Source organism: Bubalus kerabau, chromosome 4, assembly GCF_029407905.1.
Source record: "Bubalus kerabau isolate K-KA32 ecotype Philippines breed swamp buffalo chromosome 4, PCC_UOA_SB_1v2, whole genome shotgun sequence".
NCBI lineage: Eukaryota > Metazoa > Chordata > Mammalia > Artiodactyla > Bovidae > Bubalus > Bubalus kerabau.
The window spans coordinates 23,855,961-23,879,113 of NC_073627.1; the positions used below are offsets into that span (position 1 = coordinate 23,855,961).

The following is a 23,153-nucleotide window of genomic DNA, read 5'->3' on the forward strand; positions in this document are numbered from 1 at the left end:
GCCCTGGCACCCCTCCCCCCGCCCCCTGCCCCATTCCCCATGGCTTCCGGGGGCATCTATGTCCACCCATCCATCCCTGCCGACATGCAGCCCTGAGCCCAGGGCCCTCCGGTCTGCTCTGTCCCTCCCCGCCCTCCCCTCCCCCACCCTCAGAGGGCTACCTCCTCCCTCCCTCTCTTCCCTGCGGAGTGGGCACTGGCAAAGAAGGGAGGAGGAGGGCAGCTCACCCAAGTGCAGACCAACAGAGCACTCCTCACCAGGAGGGTGGGAGGTGGCTCAAGCCAAAGTCCCTGAATTAGAGAAAAGAAGAGGGGGAAGGGGTCCCAGGGGCACAGGGGTGGCTGGCCTGAAGAGCTTCAAAGGAAAAAGGCGGAGCACCAACCTCGCTCTCCCCCAGGGCCTTGACTAAGTGCCACTGATCTAAGCACCCCATTCCGGGGCCCACCCGCCCAGAGTCTGGGGTAGTGCTAGTGGGAGTGGGAAAGAAGGAGGGCAGGGGTTAGAGAGAACCCAGCAGACGGATGGGAACAGGGGCCCGCGGGTGTGCAGGTTCTGGGAGAAGCTCACACACACCCCTTTCGCCTCCCCCATGCTGCCCCCCCACCCCCGCCCCGGGGCAGCAGCATCTGGATCGTAGCTAATACTGCAGGATGTGAGGAGGGCGGGAGCTTGAGCCACAGTTTTTCCTGTGTGGGTGCCAAGGTGCAGAAGAGGAGGGGGGTGACAGGGAGAGGCCCCCGGGGCTGGGCACTTGAAAGGGGAGCTGTGCGGGCAGCAGGGCAGGCTGGTGAGGGGCCAGCTGGCATCCAGAGTGAGAGGTAGATGGAACTCAGCGGGCACGAGTGGCAGAGAGCAGAGGGAGTACTGGGGCGGGGGGTGCCAAAGGGCACAGAGGGAGGGGCAAGGCAAGGGGGCATGGCCAGGACCCTGCTGTATTAACTCACAGCTCTGATGGCAGCCCTACCCTTGGGGACCTGACGTGGATGGGGGGGCAGTTCTCTCTGATTTGGGGGGAGGAGGGGCAGCTCTCAAAGTGCTCGGGGGTGGGAGGGGGGGTCCTCCCCTCTGGCCAGCCTCAGTTAATAACTTAATATCATCTCTCTATCAGTCGCTCGCTCTTTTTTCCTCTGTCTAGTATTTCTTCATTTATCTTCTCCCCTTGCCTGGTTTCCAAAGTGCAGTTAGAATGACTGTAATTTTTAACCTCCAGGGGAGGAGCCAAGCCAAGCCTTTCTTTGCACCAGGCATCTGGGGAAGCAGAGAGGCCCTCAGCCTGGAGGGGGGACCTAGGCCAAGAGACTGGGCGAGGGGGCTCTCTCTTGTGTGTGTGTAGGGGGTGAGTGAGGGCCTTTGCCCCCACTCCACATTCCTCTATCCCCTACGGTCAAGATGGCTTGTCCGCTCTTAGTTCTCCCTCCCTTCTCCTACCTTCTCCGAGGACAGGGTCCTGGGAACTGCAGGACACGGTCCCCCCGCCCGCCTCCCACACTGTCCTTTTCATGGCAAGTTCATTTGTTTGCCCTGTCCCAGGGCTGGAGGTTCTGAGGAGGGACAGGGCAGTGTGGGGGTGTGTGTGGGGAGCTGAATCTATCCAAGGATGAGACGGAGGAGAGAAGAGGTGTGGGGGTCTCCCTCAGCCCCCAGCTCTGCCCCTTCTCTCCAGGCTCCTCCCCACCAGCTCCGCACACCCTCTGGCCGCCTGAGGCTTTAGACTTCCTGATCCTCAAAGACCTCGAGGAAGAGTGGGGGGAAGAGTTCGGTGGGGCACTCGACTTTCATGTGGAGGAAGCGGCTGGCGTGGCAGGCCCCGATCATGCGGAGGTCAGTCACCTTCATCAGCAGCTTGGGCCAGAAGTGCGGAATGTTGTGTTTGCGGTGGTTGACGTAGTGCTCGAACGCCAGCAGGTACGCCTCCTGACTCTTCTCAATCTTGTCCACACACAGCAGGCCCGAGCGGTCTGCAGGGAAGGAGGGGCAGGAGGCTGAGAGGGTGGGGGCGGGGCAGAGGCTGAGAGGCTAGGGGAGAATGGAGAAAAACATGCATTCTGCGGGGGCAGGGGGCAAGTGGGGGGCAACCGCAGGGCAAAGCCGGTGGAGGGGGCAGGTAAAGCAGACAGAGGAGTCAGAGGTGGGCCTGGGAAGAGAGGAGAGGAGGAGATGAGGCAGGCCTAGTGGGTGGAGAGGTGGGTTGGGCGGAGGAGTAGGAGGAGGTTGGGGGCAGGGACGGGGGTTCTGAGAACAGAGGAGGGAGGGGAAGGCAAGGTGGATGGGAACAAAGTCAGGAGTGGGGAACAAAGGAGACTATGAGAGACAGAGCAGATGTGGGGCAGAGGTGAAAAATGAAGCCAGGATAGGAGAGGAGGGTGTGGGAAGCTAGAGATGGGCCTGGAGAGAAGAACAGAGGGGGATGGGTGACAAAGCAGGGGACAGTGGACAGAGGATGGACCTGGGGACAGGGATAAGCTTGGGGGACAGAGAGGTGGGCTTGGGGAGCAGAGAGACTGAGGGGTTAAAGAAGGACAAGCCTGGGGCCCAGCCAAGCTCTCGGTCCCTGGAAGCTCTGGAGCCCCCCAGCCAGGCGAGGTACCTGTTGACATTAGCAGCACAGCCTGCAGCAGAGCCACTTCCGTGTCATCCAGGTTAAAGGCAGAGAGTGACTTGCCCAGTTCAAAGATGGCGTCAGAGACGACACCCAGGCCGCCATTCTTGAGCTGCTCCCGCTTGACGGCCATCTCCCCGCTCAGCGTCAGGGTGTCGCTCTCGGGGTCATAGCGGACAGCCGCCCGCAGGGACATGATCTCCATGCAGCACCCCTTCAGGAGGATGATCTGGTCTTCGCAAGGCAGCTGCAGAGTCACAGGAACGCTCAGCATGATCCTCCCCATGAGTGTCCCCTGAAGGTGACCCTGGGAACTTCGAAGCCACCACCAACTGGGAACGCGTGCTCTGGACAGCTACCCTTGCACTGGGAGGCAGACCTACCTTGCCTCACTAAGCCTCACAACTAGGTCTCTGAGTTAGGTCCTGTCATTACCCCCATGCCCACTGCAGATGAGCAAAGGGAGGTTTAAAGAATTAGGCCACGTGGCCAAGGTCTCAAGCCAGTAGGGCAGCCGGTCCACAGAGTTAGTGCTCTTTAAAATAAGAATCTCAAGTCAGGATGGTCACGTAGACTTGCGGGGAGTTGGGCAGGGAGAGGCTGGGGGTGCAGGGCCGGGCCCATAGAGCCTGTTAGTTCTTTAGGAATCAGCTCACCCTGTGTATGCGAGTGTGCATGCATGTGTGTGTGTTGGGTGTGTTGACCTATAGGAATTGCTCCCTGTCCAGAGAGCTTCAGATAAGGATGAGCTGGGACTGGGTGACCCGGGGAGCAGCCCAAGGCTTCCCTCCAGTGTGACACCAGGTCTCTCCTCCCATCCATCACTCACCTCGGAGAACATGGGCAGTTTTTTGGCAAAGTCCACCACACGGGTGATGGCCGGGGTGATGATCTTGGTAAACTCGCTGAAGGCCTCAAGGTCCACCTTGTCTCCGTCTGGCATGGAGACGATGGGTGACTGGCCGATGTCATCCGGCTAGAGGGAGAGATGGGGGTCAGTTGGGGCTGCAGACCCCTTTCAACTACTCACTGAGGCTCCCTGCCCACCAGGGGGAGCTCCAAGGCAGCTTGGGGAAGCGGGGCCACCGCACCTAGGGACTCTGTGTCCCAGGCCTAGGGCTTCTCCCACCTCGCAGCAGAGAACAGACTAGCACCAGAGCTTCGAGACGGCTAATAAGAACAAGGATCGTAGCACCAGTAACCATAATGTCATGACAACAGAAGCTACATTTGACTAATACGTAGCTAGGAATTAGGCCATGTGTTTTACACGTATTATCTCATTTAATCCTCACCATGATTTATCACCATTAGTTGATGTTATACTTATCGCATTTCACAGGTGAGGAAACTGAGACAGAGTGAAGCTAAGTAATAAGCCCAAGGTCGAGGGACTAGTAAGCGGTGGAAACAGGATTTGAACCCAGGCAGTTTGATCCCTGTTACACACACACACACACACGTGCTTGGTTTCAGAGCTGGTGCTCCTTACAGAGTCCTGTTTCACCTGCTGACGCACTCCATCCATCAGGAGTTCTCTGCCTTCCCCCACCATACACAACCAACTGTCCATCTCCTCCCACGCTGACCATTTCCTTGGCATTCAGTTTTGCCAAGGCCCAAGACAACACGTGGCCCCCAGGAGGCTCCCCAAAATACTGTTCCATGACTGTGTTCTTGCCCCTGCCTCCCAGTCACTGTGGACAAGAAAAAGAGGAGAGATCCTCCCCCCTTCACTGGAAATTTGATGAGGCAAGGCCCTGCCCTCATGGAACTCCCAATCAGATGGAAAAGGCAGTGACACATACACAGGTGTACAAATCAGAATGCCAAGTTGTGCAGACTAGCAGCTTTGGGGTGGACTAGTCTAAGAAGGCTTCCCGGAGGAGGCAAGGCTCTGAATTCACTCTCCTCTCCTGGCCACCAGGCTGCCACTCTCACTCATGCCCCTTCTCTCCTTACCAGGAATTTCCGCCTCTGCTTCCAATGGCTGCCCTGGGCATTCGTGCTGCGATGGGCCTCCGTGGCAACATGGATCAGGTCCCACTCTTCAGGAGTGGGCTCTGGTCGCTGCTGCAGTGATCGGATCATCTCCTCCTTCCGTCGCCGCTCTCGGTTCTGCTCAATCAGCTTGCGCTTGGCCACCCGCTTCGAATCATCTAGAACCACTGTCAACAACAGACACGATGCCCTTTGCATGGCACACTCTGTCACCTGCTCAGAAACTACTCTTCGTGGTGTTTAGGTTGGAGAAACTCAGGGGAAGGGCCAAGAGAGGCTAAAGGACTTCCCTAGTAGTCAGGTGGCACAGCCTGGATCATGATAATCACTGGGACCACATCAACTCCGATTTGGGCTGACCCAGAGGATACCATGTTCTGGTCTAAGGGAGACAGTGGTTACCAGAAGACTGAGCCATCCAGTCCCTAGCTAACAAGATGCCCTCTCTCACCTCACAGGGAAGTGGAGTGCCTTCCCTGGTAGTCAAAGATACTGCGTTATGGTGGGGTACTCAGGACTTATTTCTACCCAACAACTCTCTGAAGACCCTTGACTGGTGAAAGGCAGGTAGGCACCAGGGCCCGTGCTCAGGGCCAATAGAGGAATCCTCTGTTTCCTTTTCTTCTGAGATGAGGGCAGCATGGACTGCTGAATTCCCTGAAGATTCTGAATACTCATTCCGTCACCAGCCTGACCCAGATGGTCACTCTGCCCTGTGGGTACCCTGGAAGGGAGCTGCCCCATCTGCACACACCCCCACCTACAGCTGCCTGGCCCGGTTCCCCCACCCATCCCCTTACAGTCCATGGCCATGCCCACAGCGATGCACTTCTTGAAACGGCACAGCTGGCACTGATTGCGGGTGATCTTGTCAATGACACAGCAGCTGTCGTATTTGCACGAGTAGGTGGGATGGAGGTTCTTCTGGATTGTGCGGCGAAAGAAGCCCTGGGGTGGGGGCGTGGAGGGGAGAGACAGAGCATGGTGTGATCACCATCTTCTCTTCCTGAACCAACCATGCAGCTCTCTGGCAGGCGGTGGGGGGCTAGGGGAATTAGTGAGGGGACCTGGCATCCTCTGGACAGAGCAAGCCCAGCATCACCTGGGCTCTGCCAGGACTTAGAAACACACATCTGCAGCCCCCAACTGCCTATGGGGTACCTGGGGAGTGGTGGTGGTGGCAGAGGTAAGGATGGTGACCATGGAGAGGAGATTTGAGCCTGGGAGGGTGTGAAATATGACGAGGCCTGAAGGAACAGCCACTTTGGACATCCAATTAATACCTGAGTTTCCATCTTGCTAAACAACTCTAAAAACAACACTGGCCCCAAACCATTCTCATACACGCTGCCTGTTACCTATGCAGGTGGAATTCATGAAATGGTGGAGGGCGGGGAGAATGTCAAAAAAATCAAGAAAAGGCATTGGGTGTGAACTTGTATGAAAAGAAAATTTTCAATTTTATATACAGGGTTTAATCTTTGCTTTAAAGGAAAAAAACCTCAAGACTCAAGATGGCAGTAATAATATGAAGGGCTAATGTCTGCTGCATACTTACTCTGAGCCAGGAGCTTCTAAACCTTTTCTTTCATGTATCATCACCTTTAATGCTGGTGTCAACCCCATGAGGTAGGAACTGTTACTAGCTCCATGTTGCCAACTAAGAAACTGAAGCTTGGAGAGATTAAGCCATTTGCCCAAAGTCATATGGCTAAACGGTCAGAACTGGACCTGAGGTATGAGACGCAAGGTCTGAGCTCTCAGATTCTGGGGTGCAATTAAAATCTACCTAGAGTACCGATCAAAAATACAGATTCCTGGGCCTCACTCTAAACCTCTACCATTGGACTCTCTAGGAGTGGGAGGACATCTCTGTCCTTTGGGGATGACCCACTGGGACTCAGAGGGCCTTGAGGGTGAGACTCCCTGTTCTACACTATACTGCTGGTGATGCTGCCAGGGGGACTCTCCACTCCTGGTGGTCTTGGCTTGACTGGCACCAAGAAAAGAGGATCTTGATGGCTTGATGTATTCTTCATCTTTCTGTTTCTTGAAAGGTCTTATATTTTCAGGAGGTGATGACTCTAGACAAACCACGTAGGTTGAAATGCCCAAAGTGAGATCTAATTAAGTCTCCCCAAGTCTACGGCCTTGTCCCCTCTGCCCAGGGAGACTCTGCCATCCTCTCCTCTGGGCTCCACCGTGCCCCTCCCGAGCAATGGTTCTCAACCTTTCGGGGGCAGTGGAAGCAACTGGGGAGCCTGTTGCAAGGCAGATGCCTGGCAGCCACCACAAAATGTTCTGGTAGAGTAGGGCTGGGATGAGGCCTGGGGACCTGCACTTAACAAGTAATACAGGCGGTCCAGGAACCAGATTTCAAAAACACTGATATTGCTTTCAGTCTTTCCCTGGTAGGCTGTGAGCAGCTTGAGGTCAAGGCAGATACTACACATCTGACGCTTAATACACTGAGTGGATGGATGGAAGCAGACATTTGTTGAGTGCTTCTTTTCTGTTTGGCACTGTTTTAAATACTTGATGTGCATTATCTCATTTAATTCTCCCAACAATGCTATGTGGTAGGTATTATCATTATCCTAACCCATTTTACAGATGAAGAAACTGAGGCTCAGAGAGATGAGGCCTCTTGCCTAGGAGTGGGAGAGCAGGGATTATGAATGAACAAATGAATGAATGAATTAATAAGGGAAATGACGATGAAACAGGTGGGCTTTAGGTTACACGTTTATAGAGCTGTCTGTCGGGCCAGGTGCTGAGGGACTTAACTTACAGGGAACGAGACGGGGGGCTCAGGTGGTGGGGGAGGGGCAGGAGCTGGCTGGTCCATACCTTGCAGCCCTCGCAAGTGATGCAGCGGTAGTGATAACCGGTTGCCTTGTCCCCACATACGACACACTGCTCGTCTTTGTCCAGGTAACTAGGGATATACCCTGGGAGGGAGGAAGGGAGGCAGGCAGGCAGGCATGGCTTGGGGCCCCAGCAGAGAGGCTTCGAGACTCTCCATCCCCCAACTTTTCCTCCCTTGCCCAGCCTCCCTGAAGGGTTCTCTGTCTCCAGGCAGAGTCCTGGAGACATATCAGAGGTCATCTTGCTCATCCCCTTCCCTAAGAATATGGAGAATTCAGTTCTTCTGACTGCCCCTTTAGGGCTTTTCTCTCTTGCTGCATCCCAGGGGCAGGGGGACACAGGAGAAGGAGAAGCAAATCTCGGCAGCAGCTCATCTCGGGGACCTCAGGTAAGGGCGTGATGGGAGAAGAGAGGGAAGAGGCCCTTTCTGACCTACTCCATCCTCAGTGGCTGGGGCATGCTCCACGTCACACCTCTCACCCAGACAAGTCCATCCCAAGCTCTCCAGGAGGCTCTTCCCACAGGACACAGGAACTGCCGGTACAAGCCCAGGCCCCAGAAGAGCCCTTTGCTGGTTCGGTGGGGTTGAGGGTGGGGAGGAAGGGCACACGCAGCCAGGCTCACCTGACATGCTGGTTTTCAGGGAACATTGGCCGTTCTTTCTTTTTCGCTTTCCATCTGGTGACCTGGTACTGGACAGGGGCAAAGTGGGTAGAATCAGAGAGCAGACCTTGGGCAGCCCCTCTTTGCATCCAACAGGCTGAGGTCATGCCTCAGGCCTGACTCCCTCCATCTACCTCCCACCTTCAGGTCAGCTGACAAAACTGAGAAGGGTCCAGCTATCTGAGCAAGAGATAAGGGGCTTGGCTGGGGCACAAGCATGTTCAAGGGTCCCAACACACACTGACACACACATTAGAGAACCGTAAACATCTATCATCTATAAAACATCCACATATTTAAGCCTTCAGTACTTGACACATATGCAGAAAGAATCTCAGGACATGAATCTTTAGGACATGCTTAAAACTATATAAGCTTTAGAATACACACAAATATATGCAGCATAATACCAGCACATATGAACAACTATGCTGCCTTCAGTATAAACCCAAGCATGGTATGTAAGCAGCAGTCTCTATTATCTATGTGGATATGACTTTCAGGGCTTTCTCAAATGTTATACGACCTCAAGGATATGCCCACGTGTTTCACAACCCTCTAGACAGGCACCTAATAATACCACGCCCCTCCCAGCAGCGAGCACGTCACTTGATTTTCAGCTCATGCACACACGTTAGATAACCACAGTGGACCACCAGAACCTAGACTCAAGGACATGAGAAAAGGATGCGACTCCCAAAGCCTCCCTGTCCACGGCCCCCGTTTAACAGAACAGCAAACTGAGGCCCCACCGGTGCCAGCTGACACAGTGGGCCGGGATCAGAGCCAGAACAAAGACCCAGGGCCCCTCCACATAAGGTATTATAGCAGCCCTCAGCCACTGCACATGCATGTGGCCAGCCTCTCCACATACGTGTTACATAACCTCGGCACACACAGGTTACATAAGCCTTCTACATGCATGCACGGATTGTATAACCTCTCACACACACCCCGTGTGTGGCATGTTGCAGAACCCTCCCTCCAGAGCCCGATACACACTGACACAGTGACCTTGGCCAGGGTCACAGTCACAGATAGCTGTGTCCCACACACCCTGGGGATTACCCCTGTCTAATTTCTAGAACGGTTCGAGGGTCAGATCTGCTTCCTGTCTCCGGACGGGTGGGTATGGGGGAACGCCTAGCTACCGAGGCCCCAGCTGAGCTGGCGGTCTTCTGCAATTAATCAGACTTACAGTCTCTGGGTGCAGTACCAGGGCTAGCCACAAGGTGGCGCAACGACATGGGGGAGGGGACGCTACGGGGAGGGGCTGCAGTCCTGGGGGGGACCAGGAACTGGCATTCCCGCCTTTCTCTGCGTTAGGAGCAGACTCTCCCAGACCCACAGAAGAAGTCTGGGCAGCGAGGTACAGAGGCTGTAAGTGAAAGCTATGCAATGACAGGCTAAACCTTTTTCAGAGTTCCCTGGGGTGGGGACTGGGTAGGGGGATACCCCACTGCCCTTACCCAACCACCAGCCCCATCCACTTCCTCCACCCTTCCAGGGACCCAGTCTTGGGCCCCAGGGCTTTGCTGGGCCAGGACTCCAGCCTCCTGGCTCAGGATCTGGTCTCCTAGGCAACGGCCACACTGCTCCCCAGAGCACCCATCCCCCACCCTCTCCCTGGCCATAGGCACAGGCTGTACCCAGCTCCCAGGGCACCATGCCAACAGAGACGGAGCTCTGTGCTACTTGGAGCCGATGGGAGAGGCAGAGACCCTCTGGGCTCCTGAAAGGCACTGCAGATGGTAGGTAAGCCATCCCTAGCTGTGTGTGCAAGGCTGATGTCTGCTCCACGTGGGAGCAAAATCTTCATAGCTGGTATTCACTTCCACTTCCTGGGAGGAGCCCCATGGCAGTGCCCGCCCTTGCCCATGAACAAGGAAGAGCTTGTGAGGCTCCCAATAGGTTCCAAATATAAGCGTGAGCTGTGACCAACAGCTACTGGACCATGTGCCCTGAAATGTCATGTAACAGGCACCATGGCTTCTGGACCGCACACTGGCAGTCAGAAGTAAATGAGCTGGTAGGGAGAGGAGGAAAGATTGCAAATGGCAAGGCTGTTTGGATTCCACAGATGCAGGTAAGGCTGGCCCAGGGGACCAGGGAGGGGGCAGGATTTGAGATGCCCAGCACCATCCAGGGAGGGGCCATGTGCCTGCCGCCTGTAATTACTCTACATCACCTCGCCCTTTTAGAATGGGCATCTCTCCATCCAGGTGCCTAATTCCCTGCCACATGGGAACATGACCTCATCTCCTGGGCAAAGGTAGGCAGCAGGCTGGCTGGCCTCATGCCCCCACCCTGGCCCCCGCCACAGAGGTACTTAAAAGACCCAAGCTCAGCTCTCTTGGGCCCAGCCAGGTGACCCTGCTTGCTGCCTAGGAGTTGGCACGATGTAGCTGCCGAATGCATTACCTGCTCTCCTCTGGGTCTGACCCACACTCCACCTTGCTTGGCTTCTGTTCCATTCACTTCAATTCCATCCAGGATGCCCTCCAGCACGCCGAGAGACTGGGGTGGGCACACTGGCCCCCCCGGCACACCCACAGGCCACCCACCCCCTGCCACCCAGGCCCTAGGGCACAGCACCCATGGTGCCCGCCTCAGCACTTGGCCTTTCACACCATGCCCTGAGCCCCAAGGGGGGCAGGCGGTGAAAGGGGCCAGGGAATGGCAGGTGGTAGGGCTGGGTGGGGGAGCAAGCCGGGTCTGTAAAGGGGTCCTGGGTGGGAAGAGTAACTTCTGAATCTTGTCCTGTCCAGAGGTCCCTGCAGAGAGAGGAGAGAGGCAGGGATAAGGCGGTGCCATGGTGGGGCTAGGCGAATAGGATTCCTTTGGTACCAACATTTTGGGGCTCATATTGAGATGATGGGGGGGCTTCCCTGGTGCTCCAGTGGCTAAGACTCCACGCCCCCAATTCAGGGGGCCCAGGTTCAATACCTGGTCAGGGAGCTGGACCCCACAGGCCGCAACTAAGAGTTCGCAAGCCACAACTGAAGTTGCTGCATACCGCAAGGAAGACCTGAGACCCAGTGTGCCACCACTAAGAGCTGGAGCACGCCAAATAGATAAATACCGTGAAAAAGAAAATACTGAGATAGTGGTAGTCACAGAGGGCAGGCACAGGGAGAGGACCAGGATAACCATTCAAATCAACAGAGAGCAGGCAAAAAAATAAATAACCACCACACAGCAGGCAAGACTGGAGATCCACAGCCTGATTTCCAGACATGAACAAGGATGGAGGGAAAGAATGAGGTCATCCATGTACCTTGTCTCAATCCTCACAATCAAGTGAGGCCCTTGTGTGTGTGTTAAGTCCTTGCACTCGTGTCTGACCCTTTGCGACCCCATGGACTGTAGCCCGCCAGGCTCCTCTGTCCATGGGATTCTCCAGGCAAGAATACCGGAGTGGGTTGCCATTTCCCTCTCCAGGGGAATCTTCCTGACCCAGAGATTGAACTCGCCTCTCTTGTGTCTCCTGCATTGGCAAGTTCTTTACCACTAGCACCACCTGGGAAGTTCCTGGCCCTTAATATGCATCTATTAAACATCAGCTGCTATTACCAACCCCCTCACCAAGTTTTCCTAAAACTCATCAGTACTGTAGGGCAAGAGGCCACCAGAGACGGGCAGCTTTGAGCCCAGGCACAGGGCGCCAGGGGGCGGGGCGGGGGGGGGGCGGCGTGTACTGGGGAAGGAAGTGTGATTTGTAGAGGTGGCATGCAGGAATCCTGAACACCCACCTGAGTGCCTCAATAAAGAAGGACACTGAAAACAGTAGAGAGCTGCCCCCCTCCCCCAGCTGCTGGCCCAGTTATGACTCCCCAACCCTGGCCCCACAAGGAGATTCCCATACAAGGTCCCACATCACACTTCCCAGTCTGAGGACCAGGCTTCCCCTTCCCCATTGGTTTAGCTGAGCTGCCACCCACCAGGAAGGCAAGGGAACAGGGAATGGAAAATAACCCCCGTTAATGGCACAGAGAGTATGTGCCCTCTGGTATCAGAACTTCGCAGGTGAGTAAACGAAGCCTCAGAAAGCTTGAACATTCACTCAAGTGGGCGCAGCTAGTCAGCAGCCTGCCTCCAACGCTGGCCTTGTTCTGCTACCTGGGGTCTAGGGCAGTGCCATCCTGGGCCAACCATTCCCTCCACGCCACACTGCTGACCCCAGGCTGCAGACCTGACGCTCCGTGTCTGCCCACACAGGCAGGTGTGGGCACAGGAAAGGGGACAAAAGGTGCAGCTCCCTGCACACACCCCTTCATCCCTCCATAGTGCAACTGCTGCAGCAGAGGCTTTGCCCCTCAGCCCCACCTCCAAGAACTGATAAGGAGTCAGGGTGGGAGGGGAAGGGAGAGATAAGTCAGGCCATTGGGCAGGGCAGGGCCGGGCCATGGGACAGGGCACTGGGGTGAGTCCCCATCCTGGGGAGCAGGGCAGGAGGACAGAAGGGTGGCCCATTCTGCCTTTGATACCCCCATAGACCAGAGCTGGGCACTGGGGGCTGGACAGGAGACACTGGTGGGGGGGGCGGGTGAGAGCGGGGAGCCTTAGCCCAGGGAGCCGTCAAGAAAGTAGGTCAAGTTTTTCTTGGCTTGCGGAGAAATTCCTGTTATAAATTTATAATGGCGTAGCCAGCCCTAAGGGGTGGAGGTGGGGGAGAAAAGGAGTGGGTGGGGTTGCCCAGAGCCTGGGCACAGGGGCCTGCCGCTCCAGCCAGAGCGCTGAGGGGTAGGGGGGCCAGGGTAGCCGTGGGGGTGGGGCTGACAATAGCGGGCTATTTTCTGTTGCCTCTGTTTCCACGTCTCTCTGCTCAATGTAGCTTCCTTTGGTCTGTCTGTCTGTCTGCATCAGAATGTCTCTCTCTCTCCCCCCAGGGGTGGGGCGTCTCCCTGTGTCCCCCTCCCCCCGAGACTGTGCCTCGAAGCTGGCACAGCCTGGCTCCTGCCCACCTGGCATGCCGCCACCACTTGTTTACAGAAGCTGGAAAAATCCACTCGCCAGCCTGAGGCCTGGGCGCCCCCGGGCAGGGGAGGAGGCAGACACAGGAGTGGGCACAGGGAGAGACGGGCAGCCCCGGGGAGCAGGCCCTGGGGGCAGGTGAAGGCAGCCAGGGTGTGCAGGAATGGGTACCGACAGCTGTGGGCCAGGCAAGGCGGGGAATCCCGGTGGCAGCGCATGGCGTGGGCAGCTCCCTCCCAGGCCATAGAGCTGGAGGAACCCCCTCCCCGCTCACCCCTGCCCCTGCCCCTACAGGGCACACCTGGGGCAGCGCCAACCTAAGCCACCATGTTTATCTTCCCTTCCCCCTCCCAGGCCCAGTCTTAACTCCAAATGTGTCTGGGCACTGCCAAGGGCTTGCACGTGCCTGCTGGGAGCGGCGTTGAGCAGACCAGTGCCTGCTGCCTGTTGGTACCACCCAGGCTCCCCGGAGCCCCTGGCAGCGGGCAGTGGAGCAAGGTCCTGCCCTTGCCGCTCAGGGCACCCTCGCCTGGCACTTAGCTAGAGGCTGGAGCCCCTGAGGGCTCCTTGTCGTCTCTCTGAGGACATACCTGGGCCTCTGAGGCGACAGAGCGGGCAGAGAGCCCAGCATGCAGGGAGGCACACGGCACGTGGGCCAGGCCTGCGTTGGCCGTGGGCAGATGAAAGTCCACGGGGAAGTGGGGCGGGGACACCCACCCTGAAGGGCAGCCTCTCGCCCCTCCTCCTGGAATCCTGTCAGTTCCCCAAGTGCCTGCCGGGCACAGACCTGCAGAGGAAGAGGCTCAGGCCCCTGGAGCCATGCTGCAGAGCAGGCTGGACAGCCGGGGGGCTGGAGCCATGCTGCAGAGGAGGCTGGACAGCCGGGAGGCAAGGCCCACCTGTCGGAGGCCTGGCCACCCACTTCCTCTTTGTCAGATAAGAGCTGCCTGGTGGCAGTGTGGGCAAGGCGCCCGTGGAGGGGGAAACATTTCATTAAGCTTAAGTGCTTCTGGGATGGGGGGACAGAGACAAGAGGCCAATGCAGCATCCACAGGCACCATGCCAGGTCCCCACTGCAGGGACTGTCCCACTCTGCAGTCCTGTGGACCCAAGGGAATCCCTGGAAGGATGCCTAAGGCTGCCAGAGGGGGGACTCTGTGCCCCCAGATCGAGCCCCCAGGTCTCCACACCAGTCTCCTCTGGGTCTACTCTTGGCTTTGGCCCCACCTGTCAGGGCCCCTGAACTTTGTCCTTAATGCACTAAGGGAAGCCCAGCCCTCCTCCTTGCCAAGCAGAGGGAAGGACATAGAGAGAGGGGGGCTGAGAAAAGGGGAGAAAGAGGAGGAGGAGAAGGGTGAAAGGGACGAAGGGGGAGAGGAGAGGGAAGTTGAGGAGGGACAAGGACAAAGAGATGGGCCGAGACTGGGGTAGAGGCAGGGTTGACAATGAAGTAGATGGAGAAGAAGAAAGGCGGCAGGGAGGTGGGGGTGGGGAGAGAAGGGTGGGGGAGACAGAAGGACAGAGGAGGGGAGGAGACACAGAGAGAAAGGTAACAAAGGAAGATGGGTGGGGGGTGCTCGGTGCCCCGCCCAATTCCCACCTCACGCAGGCTGGGGGGAGGGCAGAGCAGAAATGGTTTCCACGGTGACAGCTGGTTCTTGGTGGCCTGGCATGTGGGCTATTAATAGTGCTGTGGGGAGGTTCGCACCTCCCTCTCCCCTTCCCCTTTGCCTGCTGCTAGGGTGGGGGGTAGATTCTTCACCCCCACTCCCAATTATCTGGCACTGATGCCCTGACTGCACACCATGGGGGCCAACAAGGGTGATGCTAAGAGGCCCAGGTGGCCACTGCAGCCCACACACAAACACACACACACCAGACACACGCGCGGGCATGCACAGGCAAACACAGGCATCTGTGTGCAGACATGACCGCCTGTGCCAACGTGGGCTCCCATGGGCAGCCACAGACACCAACAGCCCCCGGGGGTTCTGGCGACGGCGGAGGTTGCAGAAGCAACACCGGCCCCCAGGTTGAGGGCTGGGTGCCTCTCAGGGCTGGGATCTTTATCTCCTTTCCCAGATCCCCCACTCTGCTACTCTCAGGTATGGACTTGGGGGGGGGGCGGGGGGGGCTGCCCCACCCAACTCCCTGTTATCCCAGTGCTGGGAGGGAGAGGAGGGGTGAAGGCGGGAAGGGAGGTGCTATTTGGCAGGTGTGTGATGGCAGAGGAGTACACAGATGCAGGCACCAGCTTGGCAAGCAGGAGGGGCCAGGGGAAGGCAGCAGCCTTCCGTGGACTCTCACAGGGCCCCCCTGAGAAGGGATTCTGGAGCTCAAGGGCAGTGACCCCTGACGTCGGATCTCCTGAGCCACTCTGGGGCCTTGGAGGCTAATGGGAGATGGGGGTGGGGGATATAAGGGGGAGATTGGTTACTTAAACAAAAGGATCCTCTACCCCAAAAGAATATAACAGGAAATTCCCCCCTGCAGGTCAGAGACAGAAAGACATAAACAGTAGCCTTGACTTGGGCCAGATGCCCAGTAGGAACATCAAAGACTGTTGGGCTTCCGCCCACCCCCACCATAACCTCACCCACCTGCTGCTCTCCTGCACCTCCTCCCACCCCAGGCCAGCTCCTGTCAGACAGCAAGGTGGGCACCCAGGTGTGGGGCTCACCTCCACACCCCCTGCCACGCCTACTGATGATGGTGGGGCCCACAGCTCCTGCTCAAGAGCTCAGCCCCTTCCCTGCCAACCCACAGATCTCCATACCACCCCCACTCCCCACAAGGAATGGAGAGGGAGATCCAAATAGCCAAGAAGGCAGAGTTAGGAGCACCCCCAGGCTGAGCACACTCTCCCTGCCCCCACCCCCCCAGCAGCCAGTGGGTAATCGGAGCTGGGAGCTGGGGCAGCTGAAGGCTGGAGGCATGAATGTCACGGGGCCAAGGCGCTCACTGCAGATGGCATCATGGGCACAGGGCTGGGGTCCTCCTTTCCCCACTCCCCTCTTCCAGGGAGGAGGTGGCACAGAGGAGTCTGCGAGCCCTGGAGAGCTCTACCCAGGAGGGAAGGGAATGATCGAGGGGAAACGAAAAGCGGGGATGTTCTCCCAGGCACCCCCAGAGAGGCAGAGATAGCCCCCAGCCAGACGAACAGGCACAGGCAGGGTTGGTGGGGGAGGGACTGAGAGGGAAGCGGGGAGAGAGGAGCTGGGAGAAGAGGGAGGGAATGAGGAAAGGGAGGAGAGATTGAAAATTGTGTGTGTGTGTGTGTGAGAGCGGGAGAGAGGGAAAGGGAGAGAGGGGGAGAGGGGAGGGAGAGAGAGAGAGCAGGCGAGAGCGAGCAAGTAAATGCAGCCGAGTCTGCCCGCGCACACACACGGACACGTGCAGACACACACACTCACCCCGCATGCGCAGAGCCGCGGCTCCGGTACCCCATTCCAGCGGAGAGGCAGAGCCCTCCCCGGCCCACACATGCACAAAATGCGCGCACATGGATGCGCGCACAACACACCCACTCACTGATGTGTACCAAGACGCCCGATAGCCACTAAAGCCTGGGGTCCACGCACTCCCCTTCCCTCGCCCACGCCCCATGCGCCTGGGTAAAAGAGAAAATGAAACAGGCGGCTCTGGAAGCCAAGAGCTCATCTCCTCCCTACAAGAGGAAGCGAGGAGGAAGAAGAGGCTTGGGGGCTGGGTCCAGTCCCGCCGCTCTGTGCCAGTGCTAGAGGCGTGCTCTTGGCCCTAACCTTTAACCCCAGTCCCCGTGCCCAGACTGGGTGCCTGCCTCCAAAGCAGAGGAGCAAAGATAGCATTTTCTGGGCACCGGTGAGTTCCATCTTGCTCCCCTTGTCTGCCCAGAGAACTCCTGACACCTCCCTGTGGACCACCTCACAGCCCGGCATGCCACAGGGTGGCCCCCCTTTGGTGCCCCAGCCGTGGCCTGCCAGGGAGGAGGGCAAGCAACACCACATGCCTGAGAACCACACGGTCCTCTCTCCACCAGCCCCAGCCGCCTCTGTGAGAGCCTGAGAACGGTCTCTGGTTCCAAGCGGCCTCTGTGTCCCCCACCCACCCTGCAGCGTCCCAGACCCTGGGAAGAGACGAGACTCCACAGGCCTTGTTGGCCGTGACAGCTCGCAACAGGGGCTGACTACAGGTGCCATCTCACGCTGTGTTATTTGCCCTCACTCCGCACAAGGTGGGCATCCCTGTCTCCAGATTACGAAAACCTAAACCCAAAGTCAGCAACTGGCAAGTGGTGAAAACCCAGCCTCCAACTCCCAGGCAGTGGTCTTCCCACCATGGTCATGCGTGCCTCCCTTCCCCACGAGGCAAAAAGTCCCCCAAGCACCTTTGCAGCCATGAGAACTAGGGTTGAGATTGGCGCCCCCACTCCAGAGGCTCCCCAGTGGCCCACCACAGGGCATATCGCATATTGTCTTGGGGGAGCTGCATAAAAGGGATGGAGGGCGGAGAGAAGAGTTTCATCACCAGATTCACAGAGGATAAGAGGCAACCCAAGTTACACCCTGGACCCCCAGGGGCTGCACCCAACACCCTTCTTATGCTCTGCCCCCACCCTCCACACTAATGTCCCCTCTGTGCAGGGGTGGGGAATCTGTCAGCCAAGGGTGGGTCCTGAATGATAGATCGATGGTAGGTAGCTGAGATTTTGGGTCCCCAGGAGAGAGGAAGGGTAACTTACTCCACACATAAGAAGTGAGAGGGGTTGTGGAGAGGAGCCTGCTTTCCTTGTTTTTCCTCTCCCACACTCCCAGTGCTCAGACTTGTCCCAACAGAGATGCAGCGATGCCCAAACATTCGTGCATTTGTCCCTAACTGGGGAGGTGTGTCCCAGGCTGCGATACCTAGGGCTCCTTTAAGAAGCAGCTAAATAAGGTGAGGATCGGAGGAAAGCACAGTGGTGGCAGAGGGGCTCCAGGCTGCCCAAACTCCTGGCGGGAGAGAGAGAGGTGTCGTGCAGAGGTGACAAGGAGGCTGGAGATTAGGGACCCACTATCCCTACCAACCCCACCTCATGCCTGTAATGTCCAGGAGATCCAATTCTCCACCAAGCTTCTCCAAGAAATCCAGGGGACCCCAGACCCACAGATTTCCTTGCTGTAACAGCTAACACATGCAGTGCTTGCGCACCAGGCACTTTTTAAAAGCATTTTATATATTCTGACGGCTGTAATCCTCAAAAAACCAAATGAGGTCGGTATTACCATCCTCAATTTACAGATAAGGCAAAGGACAGGTTAAATTGCTTGTCCAGGATTACACGACTGCCAGGGGCAGAGCTGGGATTCAAACCCAGGCACTCTAGCTCCTACATATATATACACATGTGTGTATATGTATACATATATATATGCACATGTATATCCCTGTTTTTAACCATTACAGCATACCACCTGTCAGAGGAACAATACCTTGTTCTTTCATCCAGCTATGTGTTCCCTGTGACCCAGCCTCAGTTTCCCTTTTTGTAGCAGCCATGGACTCTCCAGGGTGGAATCCGTGCCAGTACCTCCTCATCCATTGTCCAGACCACAGTTAGAGGGGAGCATGGCCAGAAATGGTAAGTGCCCCCTGCTCAGATTTCCTCTCTGGAAGAACTACCCACCCTGCCAGCCCAAAGTGAAGGGCCAACCCATGGGAGAGGGCCTCACACAGCCCCACACAAAGTCTGGGCAGCTGTACCCTCAGAACCAGGCTCAGAGGCTGGGCAAAGCGGACACAGCTGTTGGGCATCTCTGAGGTGGGTCTCAGCTGCCAGGGATGTGGAGAAAGGCCATTGTGAGTCCTGCTCGGCTGGGTCCTGCCAACTCCCGCCACTGCCCCTGGGCGGGGAGGGGGGGGGGCGGCGATTATTTTCCAGTGGGTCGGTGTGGAAAGAGCTTCTGCTAACCTTCCGTGGCTTGCCCACCCAGACCTTCCACCCAGGCTGAGCCCACCAGCCTGAGAAATGAGCGTGGGCAGTGGTTGACCCCTTCTCTTCTCCCCCTATGCTCAGCCCCCCAAACTTGCTGGCCGCAGCTGCAGGGCTGAGGAAGTGCAGGATGTCCTGAGCAGCCAGCTGAGCCCCCCGCCCCCCACCCCAACCTCTCGCTGACCCCAGAGGCAGGGCAGGCAGGCCGAGGGGCGGGGTCTGAGTACTAGCAACTGGAGAAGAATGGAGAACATCACTGCCGGTTCCCAGCTCCGAGCATGGAGGCTGTGGCAGAAACGGACACCAGAACAGGGGTCAACGAGGGGGGTGGATAGGGACAGGGTGAGAGGGAGTTACAGACTGGTGGAGAAACAAGGGGAGAGAGAAGAGACACAAGCGAGACAGAGCACTGGAGACGGTGGTGGAGCAAAATTCCAAGTCAAAAATACACAGCACTCACCCAGACACTCACCAGCTTACGGCCTCCTAAGGGAGGCTTCCAAGTTTAGACAGGAGGGCAGAGCTGAGAAAAGGGGCCAGACTCCGGGTGGGAGGCAGGAACTCGGTGGGAGTTAGTGGGGGGAAGCCGGTGAGCATCCCCAGTAATGGCCCAGACCAACGAGCCCAGCAGGGGCTGAGGTTATCTGCTTTTGGGGTGGGGGTGGGGGCTGCTCCCTAGGAGGCAGGTCTCCCCAAGACTCCCTCCCCCCCAGCAGCCAGGGTCATCCCAGCTCCTGAAGTCACCTAACATTGCTTCACGTGCGTGACTCGGCCCTCTAGAACCCCCTCCCCCTTACTCTTTGCTCTGATTTTCCTGTCCCTCAAAAAAATAAAAAAAGCCTGGAAAAAGAAGGCAGGAGGAAGCTTGAGGGGAAAAGTCTACGACTGCGTGTACATCTAGGGGTGTGCCTGGCCGCACAGCTAGTGTGTGCATGGGGGTTGTAGGCCTGTGACTGTGTGGTCCTGAATCTTCTGAGTGCCTCCTGCACCTGAGCCCCTGGGACTGTGTGCAGATGCCTGCACCTGTGTCCAGAGTTCCCACAGTCAATCAATTAAAAAGGATTACGGAGCACTTCCTATGCTCAGCTCTGGGTGGGATCCAGAGCAATTCCAGTGATTCTCCTGGGTCTCAAGGAGCTCACCATCTAGGGGGTGGGATGACAAGGGAAAGAGACAGAGAATGTTATCTATAGTGACTGCGTGCCTTCCACCATTATGGGAGCAGGGTCTTTTTTGTGTGGTACACAGCACCTCAGAAAGCCACAGTAAGAGTCCAGGAAAATACTTGTTGCTGAGTTGTGTATATGTGTGTTGATGTGCAACTGCGTTTGCGTTTGACCGAGTGACAGCGACTGTCACGGCAAGGCGATGATGCCTGTGTGACTGGGCTCATGCGAGCTCGTGTGTGCCTGTGAGTGACAGGGTCTTTTGTAATGTGTGGCTGTGTGCAATTGCTCTGCGTTCATGCATGCAGGCGATAGTGACTTTTTCTGTGTGGGTGACAGCGACTCCTCCTTGTTGTGTATGAGAGCATCTCCCCGTGACCCTATGCCTGTGCAAGGGTTGGTCTCCCGTGGGTGTGTCCCACCCTTCTGAGCTCCCCTGTGCAGTGGCAGCGTGCCTCTTCCCTTGTCCCCATGTGGGTGTGTCCAGCAGTTCCTGTCCTTGAGTCTGCCTGGGTGTCCCTGGGTGTGCATGTGGCCGTGTGTGTGGGCATATCTCTGTGTCTGCATGGCACATTTGCTTCCCCCTCATCTTGGACCACAGCCCCCTATATCCCTCCCCTTCCTGGGGCCTGAGCCAGCATTGAGGGGTGGGCTCCCATCCCACTGGTTTTCCTTCTGCGACCTCCAGACCTCCACCCCCGCCAAACCCCCCTCCCCCGGAAAACGGGAGGCTCTCTCCATTGCCTCTATAACCCCCACCCCGCAGGCTTTACCTTCACACTGGACAAGGGAGGGCCCCAGGCAGAGAAGGGGCACCAGAGACACGTTGCAAGGGGAGGGAAGCGGGTGGCACACAACACGGGCCTATTCCTCCCTCTCTTCCCCAACCACCCTGGCTTGCAACTCCCCTAATTATCCAGGGACCCTCAGATACACCCCCCAACACACACACACACACACACACACACACACACCCCCAGCCGCGTTTTTGCAATTAGTTGTGTTGCAACCAGAGAGCCATGTTCAATTGGGGAGGCGAGTGAAGTGGGGGGGGGGGACTTTCTTCTCCTGGGGCCCGGGCAAGCCCACCTCCCACCCCACTCCTACCGCCCTCCGCTGCTGGAGGTAGCCTTGCAAACGCCACTCGGCCTCGGCCTGGGAGGCTGGGGGTGGGAGCTGGGGGGGCAGGCCTCCAGCGCACCGTAAACAAACCGCGGCGCGGCGGGCGGGGGAGCTCCGGCGGCCGGCAGCGGGGCCGGGCCCGGGAATGCGCAGCGGACGGGCCGGACAGAGGCCGGGCGGGCCCTCGAGGGGGAGGCCCGGACGCCATCTCCGCCGGCGAACCCCGGGGCCCACCGACCTCCCAGCAACGCCTCCCTTCCCCAGGGCGTTGAAGCTGCAAGCTCCCGGCCAGTGACAGGGTCACTGGGGCGCCCGGGAAGGCTGAGGCTGGCCGCGGGTACCCCCCGGACGCCCCCAGCCCGCCTGGGAGCTGGCCAGAGAGCCCCGCGGCTTTGCATAATCAATCGCGAGGCATTTGCATATTAATGCCCCCTCGCTCCCTCCCCCTTACCTCGGCGTGGCGCGCTGGACCGGGCTGGGCAGCGACGCGGGGGTCTCAGCGCCCCGTGGCGGGGGCGTCCATGGGGGGCCGGTGGGGCCCGGGCCGCCCGCCTCCTGCGCCCGGGTGTGAGTGCGAGTGAGCGCGGGGGGGCGGGGGGCGAGTGTGGCGGCCCCGCGGCTCCTCCGGCAGAGGCGGCGGCCGCTCTTGGCTCCTCCCTCCCCCGCCCCGCTCTGGCAGGGGCTCGGGCTCGGCGCGCCCAGCCGGCTCGCGGCTGCTCCCTGCAGGCCGCCTCGCCGCCGCCGGCCCCCGCCCCCCGCCCCCCGCCGCGCCCTGGGACCCCGGCCAGCCGCCCGGCCGCCCCTCGGCCGCCTCTGCCCCCTCCCGACCCGCATTCGCCCGCCCCACTCCAGGCGGCTCCGGCAGGAGTGGTGCTTGGTGACATATTTTGGAAGAGATGTCATTTAAAACATAGCCTTCGCTTGCTGCAAGAATTGGGGGGTTGGGGGGTGGCACCACGAGGATGGAGAAGGGCACATCGGCGAGCCGAGCCGCCTGCACTTGAGAAGTCCGGGAGAAAGTCTAAACACCAAACCGCAGACGGTTTAGAGTTTGTTTTGAGTTCGGGTCCCTTTTCTGCCAGTAACTCACTGTATGACCTTGAGCAAATCACCACCTCTCTAGGTAACAAGCTTCCTCAACCTTACAATTCGAGGATTGAGCACGTGACCCCTGGGGTCCTCTTAAATTAAACCATCCTGTGTTTTTAATCCTTTTGGGGGTATGCTTCCCCATTATCTCCCTTGCAGGCTCATTTTTAACATCATTACCTGCCTGATCCACTGCCTCCCCTTTAAAATGTCACCCTCCTCCAATGTAGGCTTTTTCTATTCACTGCCACCAGTCATTTCCTCGACAATCTGGTGCTCTTTCTGAGCTGGGGAGGGGGCGAGGCTTGCCCTACCCCCCTTAACTGTCAGCTTCAGGACAGTGGGTTTTCCTTCCACTTTTGCCCCTCCCCATCCAAATGTACAGGGCCAGTCCAGAGAGAAGGGTGGGCTGCGAAAAAATAGATCCCCCTTCCCCAAAGGAGAGGTCTCCATCATGCCAGCCCCACCTCTCATACGCGCGCACGCACACACACACACACACACACCTGCATTCGTGGACATAAAACCAACCCGGTGACGCCAGAGCCCCTTTCATCTCGAGATCTCCCAGCAGCAGGCAGGACTCTAATTACCCCAGCACCCCCTCCGGCCCCGCCGGTTCCCCTGCTGTCATTAGCCCAGTTTTACCAGCGGGGGCCCTAGCCTTCCCACGGCTCCCAGGGCGGGGCCCTGTCTCCACCGTCTGCTCTTGGATAGGTGT

General features: G+C 57.9%; 1 protein-coding gene across 1 annotated transcript; it reads right to left on the reverse strand.

Moving 5' to 3' along the window:
- Positions 1-148: 148 nt before the first annotated feature.
- On the reverse strand, positions 149-22,000 carry THRA (thyroid hormone receptor alpha). The gene is made up of 9 exons (XM_055575959.1): positions 21,795-22,000; positions 10,553-10,905; positions 8,093-8,160; positions 7,451-7,551; positions 5,401-5,548; positions 4,562-4,767; positions 3,429-3,575; positions 2,588-2,846; positions 149-1,958 (listed from the first exon to the last, which is right to left on the reverse strand). Exons 2-9 carry the CDS (start codon positions 10,603-10,605, stop codon positions 1,708-1,710), a joined length of 1,233 nt encoding a protein of 410 aa, XP_055431934.1. The 5' UTR covers positions 10,606-10,905; positions 21,795-22,000; the 3' UTR covers positions 149-1,707.
- Positions 22,001-23,153: the final 1,153 nt, after the last annotated feature.